At 33.7% G+C, this 16616-nt stretch overlaps 2 protein-coding genes across 3 annotated transcripts; both read right to left on the bottom strand.

Annotated features, from left to right (window-relative positions):
* Window positions 1-1055: 1055 nt before the first annotated feature.
* Window positions 1056-6113, bottom strand: LOC143226746 (uncharacterized protein C14orf119-like). 2 transcript variants are annotated; one of them, XM_076458116.1, is made up of 2 exons: window positions 6045-6113; window positions 1056-2161 (listed from the first exon to the last, which is right to left on the bottom strand). In XM_076458116.1, exons 1-2 carry the CDS (start codon window positions 6054-6056, stop codon window positions 1808-1810), a joined length of 366 nt encoding a protein of 121 aa, XP_076314231.1. In that variant the 5' UTR covers window positions 6057-6113; the 3' UTR covers window positions 1056-1807. The 2 variants fall into 2 exon arrangements, with proteins under 2 accessions (XP_076314231.1, XP_076314232.1); XM_076458117.1 differs by lacking the exon at window positions 6045-6113 and adding an exon at window positions 5603-5621.
* On the bottom strand, window positions 1056-6134 carry LOC143226745 (uncharacterized protein C14orf119-like). Its single transcript, XM_076458115.1, has 2 exons — window positions 6074-6134; window positions 1056-2573 (listed from the first exon to the last, which is right to left on the bottom strand). Exons 1-2 carry the CDS (start codon window positions 6082-6084, stop codon window positions 2210-2212), a joined length of 375 nt encoding a protein of 124 aa, XP_076314230.1. The 5' UTR covers window positions 6085-6134; the 3' UTR covers window positions 1056-2209.
* Between the last annotated feature and the right edge of the window lie 10482 nt (window positions 6135-16616).

Below are 16616 nucleotides of genomic sequence, written 5' to 3' on the forward strand. Positions count from 1 at the left end.
ATCTTGGTGTAATAGTTGATCGGTCTTTTTTAAGCCATCCAGCATCCAGTCAATGTGCTATTGCTAGTGGTAGGATAATTAGAATTTTAGGTTGCAGCTACAAAAATATTGAATATAAGTCTAAAATTAAACTTCTTTATAACTAAGGTAAGGAACCCAAGGAAAGACACTGAACTATTAGCAAGGGTTTAGAGAAAGGTTACTAGAATGGTACCTGGGATGTAGAGGTTAACACATGGGGCACGACCAATATCAACAAAATTGTTTTCTCTTGAGGGAATCACATTGAGATGTTCAAGATTGTAAAGGAATTGATGGTGTTCATGCATTGACTTTTTCATATATAACAGTAAGAATAGTAGAACTAAGGAACTCAAAAATACAGTTTGGAAAGGTAGGGGTCATCTTCAGCTAAGACGGTGTTAATTTTGGAAAGCTAGGAGTCATCTTCAGCTGAGACGGTGTTACATTTTGGAAAGGTAGGAGTCATCTTCAGCTGAGATGGTGTTACATTTAGGAAAGGTAGGAGTCATCTTCAGCTGAGACAGTGTTACATTTTGGAAAGGTAGGAGTCATCTTCAGCTGAGACGGTGTTACATTTTGGAAAGGTAGGAGTCATTTTCAGCTGAGATGGTGTTACATTTTGGAAAGGTAGGAGTCATCTTCAGCTGAGACGGTGTTAATTTTCTAACAGAGTGGTGTGCCTCTAGAATGGGTTGCCTACAAATGTATTGTGGAGGCAGTTAATTTAAATATGTTTAAGAGAAAGCTCGTTAAGTATATGAATGATAGAGGCTGATTTTATGATTATTTTTTAATAGTTTTAGTTTAGTTTAGAGGATGGAACAGCTGAGATGGATGAATAAGTCCCTTGTTGTTCCTAACCATTATGTAATTAGATATGTATGCATGTTTGTGAGTATTACTGAAGGAAAAAAAAAGTTATAACTATACACATATATAACTAAAGAATTTTTTTAAATAGAAAATATTTACAATATTAGTATGTATGTTTTTTATCCCAAAGTTCATACGATATAACACAAACATTTTCATATAAACCAAATTTATTCAAAAATATACTGAGATTTCTCAGGCAATCCACAACTGTGGGATCACCAAATAAGATATTTGTTTTTTTAAATTTAACTTGATATACATAAGTTTAAACATTTATAATTCACTACTCAGAACACGTTTTATTTGTTTTAAAAGATTCACATGACATTTCAAGTGATGTCAAATTATTAGATTTCAGGTGATGACATCTGAGAAAATTTGAATGTGTACAGATTTGAACACAAAACCACTATTGGGATAAGTATTCCACTTAATAATAAATCATCTTTCTTAGAAAAAATGTTAAGAAAATAAAAATCCTTATTTGTAGAGTAAAATCCTTTAGTAAAAAAGTTTATAAAGCTACCATGAATGTAATAAATGACTGGACATTATTGGAATGAAAAAATGTAAAGCAGATCACTTGGATTATTACATGTTCATATAATGTTACTTCATCAAATTATGTCTTACAGATCAGTATAGACTATTAATACTACTTTAGTGTTTGTTTTTATAATCACAGGTATAATTCTAAAAGGTTTTACATATAATCCAGATGAAATATGGTTCAAAATAACTTATTTTCAAAGTTTTTGTTTAAAAACTTTTTTTGACACTATAATAATTTTTAGCAATAAAATTACTAACATTCATATTTTCTATCAAAGTATTTTTTCTCCAAAAGAAAAGCATTTGTTGTTTTAACAAAAATCCAAAGCATTCTAAACCATGAAATAGACAAAATTTATTCGGTGACAGAGTTTGATGTACCTTTCTCAAACTTTTCCATGAAGCTTTTGTCTAACATTTTCAAACGTAAGAGTAGCTCTGCCTTTTCCTCATCACTCCAACTGCTGAACCACTCACTAAACAGTTTCATGCGACACTGAAATATATTGACAGGTCGATCTGCTAACTGTACAGCTCTGAGAGAGTCTGATAATGTACCAGGATTACCTGGTGCATATTTGTCTCTTAAAATTAGCAGAAAATCCTCTTTCTGTAAACTGCTATACTCCTGAAACCACTCCAACAGGTACTGTAACTGTTCCATTTTTCCAGGTGGTCTTCTGCCAAGTACTGATTTTGTCTCTGTCATCTGGAATAGGAGACTCAGTCAGTCATAGAATAAACAGCTAATACTTGTTTACTGGTCATTACAAGTGTATAAACTAGAAGAGAGACAGTAAAATGTTTCAACAAATGTAGTATCCTTCTCTTGAAGTTTTCTCAACAGGTTATCTCTTTCTCTGTCTGTCCACTCATCAAACCAAGATGAAAACAGCTTTAACTGACACCTGAAAATACTGGGAGAATTTTCTTGGACTGTCAGAGCTTCCAAACGGTAAGATATATTACCAGTATTTAGTGGAAGTGCTTTATCCAAAAGTAATTCCAAAAACTCTGTTTTCTGAGATTCTGTCCACAGTGTAAACCAGTGTAGAACACATCTCAGTTCTATTTCCTGAGGGCTTACAGACATTGTTATTTTGTTTCTTAACCAATTAAACCTGAACAGAAAAAAAAAATCACTGAAGGGCTATTCACATTCTTAAAATATGATCAGTATACAAAAAAATACTCATCTTCCCAAGTTATGCAATAAACATTAGACAACTTATAATAAGCCTAAAATGTGTAACATAACCTCAAACACTGGAGACATTTTCCATCATATTTCAGATTCAAATTTAGAGATGATTTAAACGATTCACAGGAAGTTATAAAATGCAGCAAATGATGCCTAGGAATTACCAAGTGAAACTAGGGCAAAAGCTTCTTGTCACACGTTGATGAACATACAATCATTTTTGTAGCCACGTTGATGTTACGTACCGTTATTTGTTGTAGCCACATTGAAGTATGTACAGTCATTTCTCATAGCCATAATGATGTACATACAGTCGTTTCTTGTAGCCACATTGATGTATGTACAGTTGTTTCATGAAAATGAATGACTGAGTCTAACACATTTTAGTTTTCTTACAATCATTATTGGCCTAGCATGGCCAGGTAATTAGGGTACTTACTGGCACAATAAAAGTAATGACTAAAGTAATGACACTGTGTGGGGTCACCCAGCCTAGAGCCAAGTATATAGAATTTATCACAAAAGTAAAAATATTGATATAATTTCTAAATTAAGCAATTTTCTATTAAATAACCAATGTTTTTAATAAAAAATAAACCACTTTAATCAACTGAGAATTTAGATTAAGAAATCAACAAATATTTATCTAGTTTTGTTGTCTATATATTTCATTTTATACTTTCAGTACATAGATTAATAACATTAAGTTATATTTTTTTGCTAAGCAACATAACATAAAAACCAATGTTGAAAAGTAGTGTTACCAAAGTGCACTGGCTTTTCTATACATCAGAAGATGTTAACTCAACTGATATTTACAAGTAATTATTCTATGAATGTGCCATAAATTGATTTCATGAATGATTTTAATATTGATTTAAAGTTTTACAAATAGCTGCTTTGACAGCACTTTTCTATCTCTTGCTTGATTTTACAAAATGTGTCAGTTTCTATTAACTATGAAACATGAGGAGATATTATGGGGTGGTATTGACAGTACTTGTCCCATCATTTGTGACAGGCTATATGATAGCTACAAAGTTAAAACACTTTGATAGATATTTGAAAAATAAGTCCCACTGTTATTTAAGAATTAGAGAAACTCTTCATATAAAACAATAGTTTAAATGTGAAAACATCTTCAATACCATTACGTTCCCTTCAGATAACTACAGTGGTGGAAGAATTTATTGCATCACCCAATTTTTTCACACCTTTCTTTGGAATCATCATCTGTTTTGAGGTCGTAATGCATGTACATGCAAATGTGTTTCCTGAATGATGCAATACTGTCAGTTATTGCATCAGCAGCATCATAGCTGTCTGAGTAATGCATCAGCTATTTTAAGGATATTAATAGCTCTCATTGAGAGTCAGTTCAGAAGCCTATCTATTACACTGTGCACGTGATGTAGCCATGGAAAAATCACATTTAACCATTCTCCTGTGAGTGACTTGATTCAATGATATTGACAGACAGGCTGTGTGGAGTTTCAGAATGGAAGAGGTAGGAAAAAAGCTTCCTTAGCAGCTAACAACCATATTCTGAGATGCATAAACAACCACAGATCTTAAAACAGCATTAAAGAAAACCTGATGGATCACTGGTCTCACTTCTGCTCAGCTCATCTCCAAGCAAGAGAACCAAAAAAGAAACTCCTTCTCACCAACAATACAATAAACATGAGGCTTAAATGGGCCAAATAACAGTGACTAAACTAATGTGGAGAAAAGCAGTCTTCTCAGATAAATCAAAGTTCAACCCATACAAGTCTGATAGAAAGTAATTTCTATGACATCAAAGTGGAGAAAATTTTAAGAAGTATATTTTAATACAACTGTGCAGCATCTACAGCATTAAGTAATATGGAGATACATCTCTAGTAAGGGTGTATGATACCTGCATTATCCTTGTTAAAACCAACAGTTCAGGATCATTATGGTGGAACTGATCAGTGTACACTTCAGAATGACTCTGCTCCATGCCTCAGAGCTAAAAGGTTTGTAATATTCGTATATTCTATACAGTAGATGTGAGATAATAAGGAAATGTCAAACTGCTTGTATTGAAAAGATAACTTAGGTTTTATTTCATTGTTTCAAGGGAAGAACTATATCATTGAAGGGATATCATGATGCTACACTGGCCATCCAACAGCCCTGATCTCAAACCTATTAAAAACTGATGGATGATAATGGGCAACAAATTGCAAAAGAAACAACTAATCATCTTGGAACTCCAGGAAGCCCTAACCTACATGTGGCATCACAAACTCAGCCCTGCCCACAATCAGTTCATGTTCTCTATATCATCACAAAGTCAAGCAGTTACCATGGCAACAGGAGGCTCAACTAAATACTTAAACAAAAACAGACTCTGTGACCACCTTCTGTCAATTAAATTAATCACATTATCTTTAAATCAAGTCATGAGTTAGCTTACATATAAGAGCATTCATGTACTCATGTACTGCCACAATATGTAGTCTTGTAAACATATTACAGGACCCAATAAAAGTTTATATAAATATTGGAAAATTCAATAATTTTTTCCACTGCTGTCATTTACATTGTACTGCTCAAATGTCTGATGTTACACTGGAGTGAAATGTGAGAAAAATCATTTCTTGAATGTTCAAAAACAAACAAAATTTCATGCACACTGTAATAATCAAATAACTTGAATAACTATTATATTAAAGTTAAGGTAACAAACAAGTAAAGTGATTTTGTATAAATTATATTTTAAGTAAGCTTCCAAAATTATCCTGTAATTAGAATCACTCATTGTTGTTACATATGGATCTTAGTTTCTCGGATAGTTTGCTTTAAATGTTTGAAACACTAAAGCAAACGTTTTGGCAACATTACTATTAAATACATTGATTTTTGTGTAACGGAAAACTACAGAACTGGAAACCATTACTTATAAACGAATTTTCACTTAACATTTTTGAATCAGTGGTTGATGGTAAATATATCATTCTCCACAATGTGAAATGTAGGTGGATAAGTGTCAATGAACACAAATATGAATCTAAATATTAAAATACTTGAATTTTTACTTAAAATAAAATTTCATTAAGTTTGTGCACACTAATTATTTGAAAAGGTTTAATAATTAGAGATTAACAATATGTTTTTAATAAGTATGATAGCTTATAAGCACTCAGTACATTTAGTCTTAGTAGCACTAATAAATTACCGTAACGTTTACAAATATTAACCCGTGTATATAATACTATTAATAAATAATGAATTATACATATTTGAAAATGTACAGTCTCAATAACGATTGTTACTAAATTGTGGATGTAGATTAAATTAATTTAAATACCTAAACTGAATAATTTAAATAAACTACTATTATTCGGTGATAAATAAACATTACATTTGATTTCATTATATGTGCCACACTACCTTTCTTTCATACACTGTCAAACATTACCGAAAGACAGCGCAGAAGACACGCAAAAGTGAAAATAATGTAGAAAATATGCTTTTGAAACTTTTAACTGAAATTATTATTCATGAAAGTAGTATAGTTTATTTTTCGTAATAGAATAAAATGTTTTATTATTTTTAACAGTTTATTTTTTAACACATCATGCTGATAAAACTTTTGAATTTCATATACAACTAGATACTACTTATAGATTGTTTCGTATTTAAGTACAAAGCTACAGAATCGTATTGAGCCCACCGCAGGCTTCTAATTCCCTAATTTTAGCGTTATAAGCCTTCAAGTTCACAAGTAAGCCACAGTGGGTGATATAATTATGAATATGATTATACAAAACATAAAATAATACTGTTCTAAATAGTTTTACGAGTTATTTCAATAAAAAATTAATGTAATATATATTGCACTGTTTGCTAGAAATTACTTATTAATTAAAGTAATATACACTGCTGGCAAAAATCTTAAGGCCAATGAACATAAAGAATAAATATGCGTTGTTAGCCTCAACTACTTATTTGAGTAGAGCTTAGAAAGATGGTTTGGTTTGGTTTTTGGAATTTCGCACAAAGCTACTCGAGGGCTATCTGCGCTAGCCGTCCCTAATTTAGCAGTGTAAGACTAGAGGGAAGGCAGCTAGTCATCACCACCCACCGCCAACTCTTGGGCTACTCTTTTACCAACAAATAGTGGGATTGACCGTCACATTATAACTCCCCCCACGGCTGGGATGGCGAGCATGTTTGGCGCGACTCGGGCGCGAACCCGCGACCCTCAGATTACGAAGCGCACGCCTTAACGCGCTAGGCCATGCCAGGCCCCTTAGAAAGATGAAAATAAGAAAATAAAAATAAAAAAAACTTGTTTAGCATTTAATAGGGAAATGTGAACACTAAGAAATTAGCCTAAATTGGGCGGTGGGTGGTGATAACTAGTTGCCTTCCTTCTAGGCTTACGCTGCCAAATTATGGACGGCTAACGCAGATAGCCTTCTTGTAGCTTTACGCGAAATTCAAAACAAACAAACAATCGAGGAATGACAGGCAAAATATTGTAGGAAATAAAAACATTTCTCAAAAGACATCAGAAAAAAAGGAAATGATTATGCACGTGTCTCTTAAAACTGAGATTATAATAAATCAGCAGTTAATAATAAATAAGCAAAGGAAAAAAAACATCATAACGATTAATTTTTGAGACAACCCATACCACAACAAGAAGGAATTAGCAGGAAAAGTTCAACTTAGAACATTTCATCTACCACAAATGAGATAAAATGTTCATTATAACATAATATAACGTTTCGGGGCAACATTTAAACTACTGGTCCATCTTGGCTGTTACATATTTTAAGTTAACTCAAAAAAATGAACCTTAAAGCTAGCCATTATCATTCATATACCTATCAAGTTTTCATTAAACTTATTTAAATCTACTGTCTCTACAGCACCAGAAGGAAACTCATTCCAAAGGCCGATACTCTATTAGAAAAATAAAACTGCCTTATCTGAAGATGACTCCTATCTTTCCAAAATGTACACTTGTGTTCCTTAGTCCTACTATTTTCATTGTTAAATACGAAAAAAGATGGTGTATCAATACTATAAATTTCCTTCACAATCTTAAACAATTTAATCAGATCTTCCTAATGCTTCTGTTTTCAAAAGAAAACAAATTGAAAAGTTTCAATCTCTCCTCACACAATCTCCTCAATCCCAGGTATTATTCTAAAATATCTTCTCTGAACCCTTTTTAAAATTTCGATATCTTTCCTCGGGTAAGGAGCCCAAGACTGAATGAAACATTCTAAATTTAGCCTATACAATGAAATTATAACTTCCTTAGACTTGTATACAACATTTCTATAGCTACAATCTAAAATCCTATCTGTCTTATCACTAGCAACAGCACAGTGCTTGGATGGCTTCAGAGACTGATCAACTATTACACCAAGATCCTTTTCTTTCATAATATTATTAAGGTTATACCCATCCAAATTATACTAATAATTCGAATTATGATAATCCACACGCATTATCTTGCATTTATTATAAATTAAACCAATCTTCCATATATTTGTCCAACTCACTAAATGATCTAAATCCTTTTGTAAATCAGCAGCATCCTCTTCACAGCCAAGACCTTAATATCATCAACAAAGTTAAGTCATATATTGACTATTCCTTCGTCTGTGTCATTGGTGTAAATCAAAAAGAGCAAAGGTTCTAAGACTGATACCTGAGGTACCGCACTCGTGACACTGATCCACTTTTACCGAATTTCATTTTTAACTACCCTCTGCTTTCTTATACCAAATTTTCTAACTTATCTCCCACACCTACAGAGAAATATTTTACAGATCTTTTATGTGACACTTTGCCATATACCTTCTGATAATCCAGATATACCAAATCTACTTACAGTGTTAAAATTAGGGGTTCAGTTCTTCTCAGTGGACTCAGCAGATAGCCCAATGTGGCTTTGCTATAAGAAAATGCAAACACCAAATCTACACCATTACCCTTATTTACGTAAGCAGTAACCTTTTCAAAGAGTGTTAAAATACTTATAAAGCAAGATTTTCCCTTGATGAAACCATGTTAACTATCCAATAAAATTCTAAATTTTGTTAAATGACTTTACAAAACATCTTTTAACAGACTTTCCAAAACTTTCCCACAACTAATCTAAAATTAATGGGTCTATAGTCATCGGGACAATTTTTATCACCTCTCCCTTGAAAAGAGGAGTTACATTAACTAACTTTCAATCCTCTAGTACCTGCCTGCTACTCAAGAACTGACATAAAACAGTAGTAAGTGACTCACATATCCAATCTTTAACATAACCTTCAAAACCCTTGGGGAAATATTATTTGACCTAATAACCTATTCGTTTCTTAAATTTCCCAATTTTTTGTTTACTAAGTTAGAATTAATTAAGTTTTTTTTTTTCATTTATCAACTGTGGTTTCTTTGTTTGTTTTGAATTTCGCGCAAAGCAACACGAGAGCTATCTACAATAGCCGTCCCTAATTTAGCACTGTAAGACTAGAGAAAAAGGCATGCAGTCATCACTACCCACCGCCAACTCTTGAGATACTCTTTTACCAACAAATAGTGAGATCGATCGTAAAATTATAACACCCCCACGGCTGAAAAGGCGAGTATATTTGGTGTACCGGGGCTTCAAACACGCGTCCCTCAGATTACGAGTCAAGTGTCTTAACCACCTCGCTGGGCTCAAGCTGTGGTATACTGCTTAAAGCTTCGATAGTAAAAACTGAAGAAAAGGCAGAATTTAATAATCCAGCCATCTCATACTAACCTTCCTTTATTATCCCTTAAAAGTCCTTCCCTCATTCTAACACTTTGTTTATCCATAATGTATTTAAACTTACTGTTAATTTTTCCATTTTCAGACAACCTTCGTTCATACATCATTTTTGATGTTCTATTCTCTTGTTTCGCTGACTTTCTTGATATTCTATAATCTTCTACGTCATACACAGTCAATTTAAATTTATTACACTATTCTTTATTTTCATCTCATAAAGTGTTTGTGAATCAACTTATTTGTTACATGCAGCTACTCTTTTCTTTCTATAAGAACGTGAATATTTAAAATATCATCATTAATTTTTTCCACATCTGGTCAATGTCTCCAAATAATTCAGTTGTCCAATTCACAATAGACAGCCCCACAGCGGCACAGCGGTATGTCTGCAGATTCACGCAACTAGAAACCGGGTTTCAGAACTCGTTGTTGGCAGAACGCACATAGCCCATTGTGTAGCTTTGTGCTTAATTCTAAACAAACACAACAGATAATTCTTGTCACATCATTTCAAAACTGTTTTTTTTTATTTATAACCGAAATATCCTAGTTATTTATTTCCATATGCAGCAAAACATAATGTAATAGACCAATAATAACTTCCACCTAGACGTTTTTCAGTTTCTACCATCTCGATCATTTCTGTATTTGAAGTTAACAATAAATCTAACATTGGATTATTTATTGTAGGTTCTTTGACTAACTGGTGAAGAAAGCCATTCTGAACCACTTCCCAAAACCTTCAACCTTATGGTTTGAATTTGGCATTTCCCATTTTATGTGCATGAAATTAAAATGCCCCATAATTACGACTTCATTAACAGCTGAAATCTTAGCTTCATTGTAAAAGTTCTCACTAATTTCATTTGTATTGTTTGGTAGTCTATAACAGATTCCCATTGAAAGCTTTTCCCCTTTATATCCACTGATAGAAACCCAAATTGGTTCAGTTTTCTTGCTATTATCTTTAATATCATCAACTTGAACATGATGTAACACAGATTTCACATATAAAGCCACTCGTCACACCAAACATGCTCGCCTTTTCAGCAGTGAGGGCGTTATAATTTATTTAATTAATAATTTACTTAATATTCGGTGACAACCAGGGAATAAGCCATTGTACCTTCAAGAAGTGCTCTTACCAGGACTTGACCTTTAGTGTGTTCTCTCTAGCAATGGAAACTGTTCAACACACCAGGTTATCTTGATGGGATCCAACATCATCAGTACTTACAGCATAGCAGTATTTTCGTTCATCATCAACTGCTTTAAGTTTTTGTTTATTTATTTATTCTTCACATAAAGAAGGGCTCTTCTGACCAGTCTTCCCATCTTAGAGTATATGGTTTTGTTATGTTCATTATGCCTTAGCTACGAAATAAAGAATTACTGTCCTGAAGTCCTGACAAAAATGCATTTGGGGATGCAATAACTACAATCTCTGTTTTCACTAGATGTTCAACTTTCAGTGAATTATTTAGCATGTAGTTTACATTGATCTCCTTGTGATAGGCTATGAAACTACTTAATACTAGCTTGACCTCACTTCCATATTTTTCAATAAAGTAAGCTCTCAAAATTCATTCTTCCTCGATATAAATTACCCACACATCACGAGACACAAAAAATCTTACTGCGATACGGCTAAATATCAACCTTCCTTTTGTTGAAACTTTATCCACCCACTTTTGCTTGAATCTCTCTTTTTTTCTCTATTTCTAAAGACAATTTCACATCTTTCAGTAACAAACTGAGATGAACAATTGCATCTGAAGAATTTTCTATCAATGAACTCGTGGATGACTTTCCTGAAAAACTGAACTTCTCTTACTGTGGTAGGTGGAGTATTTTCCATTGAAATTTACCTCATAAAACCAGGTAATTCCTGTTTTCATGGCATATCATTATTTTGAGTTGTTTCTTTGATCCTGTTGTGATCTCTCTCCTCGGCTTGGAAACAACTGTTGATTTTTTATAGTCTCAGCTGTAATGAACAGCTTATCCATAATTATAAGAGTTACCAATTTCTAGCATAATTTGACAGCTCTTATTCTATCCACACCTTTGTTATATTTCCTAGCAGTATGTCCCTTCAAGTTACACTTGAAGAATTTATTATCTATTTTTTCCTCTGTTATGTTTAGCTATTTATCTGATGAATTCTTACAGCTTTTCTGTTGCCTTTATTACTTTACCTTCGACCTTATTATATTTTAGTTCCATTGTTAACTGTAAAGTTTCCCAGATCTACACAAACTTTGCTTCAGCCTAATTTTTATATCCTTGTCTGTTATGACATTTATAAATTGACCACATATCCCCGAATCCATTATTTTACAAGAATCGTCTTGGTAAAGATATTGGGCAAACCTCTTCAAGTCTTCCACAAGTTCAACAAGAAGTTTTTCTTTCTACTGTATTAAAATGTGGAACTTTGCTCTGGTTACTTCTTCCTGGTGCAGCACTCCAATCCTTTTGGATGAGGAAAACATAAATGTTTAGCAGTTTGTTATGAATCTCAGCAGAAAAGATACTTAATGTTGTCAAAACTGGTCCTTTCAGTTGGACAGCGAGGTGTGTGATTTATTTCTGACTATCTCATCTGTTCACTCTGTACAACAATTTTAATCTCTTCCTGGCGTAACTCTCAAAGTATCCTTTCTTATAGTCTGTTGATTTCTTTTTGGATGATATTTAAGTGGGCAGCTGAATTCTAGAACTAGACTTCTTAATGCTATGACTGTAGTAGTACAATCCTTTAGTAACAGTATATCGAATAATTTCATCAGTTTTACCTTTAATTTTTAAATATTACTTCTCCATCTTTTATCGTCCTCCAGTGGCACAGCCGTATATCTGTTGACTTACAACGCTAAAAACCGGATTTCGATACCCGTGATGGGCACAAATTGTGAAGCTCATTGTGTAGCTTTGTGCTTAATTCAAAACACAACATTTTTATTTTCTCTTTAAAATTCCCGTTAATTACCTCTTAGTCTTCTTTTAATTTCGTATATCTTTCTTCTTGGTCCCCGTTTAACACTTTTATCACCTACGATCTCTCTCTTTGTTCTCATGGTCGTCATGTTCAACAGCTGAACTTTAGAGGGGACACAGCAGTATGTCTGCAGACTTACAAGGCTAGAAACCGGGTTTCGATATCCGTGATGGGCAGAGCACAGATAGCCCATTGTTTAGCTTTGCGCTTAACTTCAAAGAAATAAACAGACAAAGTTCTATTCGATTTTCAACAAAATATTCAGTGGTGGATCCATCATAAGGAGCGAAAGGGCGCGCGCCAAGGGCCTCCGATTCATGGTGGCACAAAACTCGAGATAAGGAAATGTTTATATTAATCTTTTATAGTTTATGAAACATTTATATAATACATATTAGTTTATTATTGTTTATTTTTCATTTAATACACAAAGAGTAATGCATATACCTTCACAGCAAAATATTTTGGCTAAGGCTTTGTAAAAACGCAATTAGTATCATCAGACTTTAATCTGTTCACTTCTGCTGACTTATCACAGTGCCGGATTAATCCAATAGCTCGGGTTAACCCCCTCCCCCCCCCGATCGCTCAAGTAAAAAAAAAAATACTGTTCATAAAACTAGCAGGAAAAAGAGGCAAAAGGAAGTTATTATTTTCAAATATTATCTGAGCCTAAGGCCTCACTAAACCTGAATTATGCTTGCAATTCACTCAAATTTCTTGTAGTCACGCATATACACAGGAATGGGTCAATGTGTATCTGAACTACCATATTTTTGTGATCTCAAGAAATTACACTTATATATCAGGCCATCCCATAAGTAATGTCCAAAAATTTAATACAGAAAGTGCATCATCATTTCAGTCTTTGTAGAAGGCTTTAATGACTAAAATATGTAGTAGGACGTGTATAGAAATGTTCAGACTAGTAAAAGAAACTAACCCAATTCCACTTTTCCAGATCTTTAATCAAATAAACCCTAATGAAGATGGATGTGTCTGAGGAGCACATTATGCATATAATACTTTATGGGTTTTAAAAAGTGAATAGTACAGCAGAAACTACACGAAACATTCAAGGTGTTTATGGTGCGGAGTCTCTCAGTGAAAGAAAATGTCAAAGGTGGTTTCAGAAGTTCAGAGCAGGTGATTAGAGCTTAAGTGATGTGCCACGTTCAGGTCGTCCTGTTGAGTTTAATGATGACTTGCTGCTGGCTGCACTTGATGAAGATTGTGCTGTAACAGTTGAAGAACTAGTACAGAAGCTCAATTCAACCCATTCAACAGTTCATCGTCATCTGCAACACCTCGGAAAGGTGGCAAAACTTGGAAAATGGATCCCCCTTGACTTGACAGAAGCCAACCTCAGAGTAAGAGTGTACACTATGCATTTCTCCGTACTCTCATGAACGTAACTCACATTATTTGGACAGGTTAGTGACTTGAAATGAAAATGGAAATTTATATATAAATGTTAAATGCTACAAACAATGGCTCAGTGCAGGTAAACTGGCTAAAGCACAGTCCAAAATGGACCTCCACCCAAGAAAAGTCTTGTTAAGTGTTTGGTGGGATATTGTTGGTGTGATCCGCTTTGAGCTGCTGCCACTCAATGTAACGATTACATCAGACTTTTATTGTGAACAGATGTCAAATTATTCTCTCTACATTCTTTTCCTCCAAACCCCAAGAATTTTATAGAAGTGACATTCAGAAGCTTGTGAATCATTGGCAGGAAGTAATTAATAATAATGGTACATACATTATTGATTAAATTACATTAAAATCGTTTGAAATCCTTTCTCTTTTTCTGAATCTAAAATCGGACATTACTTAAGGGATAACCTGATAGTTATAGAGCATCTCCTCATAGTATGTAACGTTTTGGACATCTGTGGATTTTATTGAGCATTCACACAATTGTTTAAGCTATATTTCATGCAATATTGTTTCCAGGTATAATTTTGTAGCACCAATTTTTAAAAGTATTATCTGAAAAACATGCTTCTAGAATCCCGTAAGATCAGCATGCTTTGCATAATATGTGTTGACTTTTGATCTCACAAATTAGAATCCACCTTTTAAGCATTTTGTTTACAGGCCAACTTATTTTTCGTTCCGTGTACCGAATTTAAGAGTCCCCCTTTAAGCAGCTTTAAAATTAAATATCTTTGAAAATACAAAATTTTTATTTTTAATATTCAAATAATTCATAAACTTGCTTTTACATTTCAATAGGTTATATACAAAAACAGGCTTTTCAACCTTCTCGCATTCGCCGAAACTATCTCGAAGTCGTATATATTACTCTGGATACTTCCAGAAGACACAAAATCCTGGGTTCTCTAAAACCATTTCCCTTGCAAATTAAAAAACTTTCGTGTTCCGTGAAAGAAAGAATGAAAGAGTCCTAGAAAAAGAATATATTACACAAACAGATTTGTTTAAATAGTGAAAATAAATATTTCTTTTAGAAATTATAATGTTTAATTTGCTATTTTGATACAAATTTTAAACAAAAGTTTGTCATTATTTTGGAAATAGTTTTCTTGATAAAGTTTATTAATCTGTCACTTTATGTTATTAGCCTTTATATTCCAAAAATTTTTATATGATGTATATAAATTATGAAAATTTCTCCTCAGAATTATATAAATAAAAATTAAAAGGGAACCCTGTACAACGCACATGTAACGTTATAATATGTTTAACAACACACTACAGAAGATCCAAATACAGCAAAACAAAGTATTAAGAGTAGCAAACCAACTACCATGATACACACCCGTAAGCTATATGCACCAAATCAGTAACCTACCAACTCTCAGAAACAGGTTCACAGAAATATCTTATTAAAATTATTTAAAAGCAGAACACAGAAATCAACTAACTGTATCATTGTGTAAATTAACCAGTGCACCTACAAAATACATTTCACCATATAACATATTTCAACAATCACAAATCACTCAACAAAATACATAATCACAGATAAGGTGAATATATGCTTATATTTATATGTATTTCCCTTCAGATCCGTGCACAGGACAGGCAAAACATTTGGCGCCTGTTCTGTGTAAGTGGGTTTTCTCGGGATAATCCCGTTTCCACCCACATCCAAATCTCATGCATTGGATCTTTAGATCCCAGCCAAAGTAACATTCTTACCCAGCCCTGAATCGGGTCGTTTTAAGTTGATATCTACTTTTCGGGCTCCGGCCTGACTCACCTCTCCTGTGCCGCCTTTGTCTCGCTCCCTCCTTTCTCACCCGTCAATTTTGTAATACCCCACCGCAATTCATCACCTTAAACAAGTAAAAGTAAAGTACAGGCAAATTTCCAAGCAAAATTAAATAATCTTCCATGTGAGGGGACCCTACGTTCCTGACCACCCCTGTTGGGGAGAGAGTTCTTCAGACTTCTCTATCTCAAAACTAAACCCCCGTCAGGTTCGTTTGTCAAGTTTTCCGCATGTAACGTTGTTATTTACGGGAAGAGAACTGGATTTCAAGGTGTGAGACACCTTGTGGCTTTATTGTCCTAACAAGTGACGTTCAGCTAACTAGCATACGTTTAGCGGGAATAACTGATGTAAGCAACTTACCGAAGGAAGTTTATCAAATGTAAGTATTTAGTTATTTTAATTATTTTATATCACACTGCGCAGTAAGACAAAGGAAACTAATATACCATTCGGCCACAAAAAAGAAAATAATGAAAAAAAACATATAGAAGTAGAGTTGGGTAATTTCTCGTCCACAGGGTGTACTGAGGCCTAATATGAGGCAATTATCTAATATGTGAAAACAATCAACGAAGAAGACTAGTGATAAAATTAACACAACCTCCACTACCAGTAAATGATCAAATCCAAAATTAAGCTGAAATGGAAAAATATTCATGTCCAGCTATTAACTACTCACAGGACATTGCTCGACGGGGGAGTATAATTACTTTCTCGTCTGAAGTCGAATGGTGAAAGAGCTATACAATGAGACATCTGAGCTCTGCCCACCACGGGTATCGAAACCAGCTTTCTAACAGTGTGAGTCCGCAGACATACCGCTGTACCATGAGGGGGTGACTCAAATGATAAACAAATGGACAGTGAATAAAGATATTGGTATAAAGTATTGAAGTGCGAAGTAGCGATTGTAATTTGTAAA

Source organism: Tachypleus tridentatus, chromosome 9 (assembly GCF_004210375.1).
Source record: "Tachypleus tridentatus isolate NWPU-2018 chromosome 9, ASM421037v1, whole genome shotgun sequence".
Taxonomy (NCBI): Eukaryota; Metazoa; Arthropoda; class Merostomata; order Xiphosura; family Limulidae; genus Tachypleus; species Tachypleus tridentatus.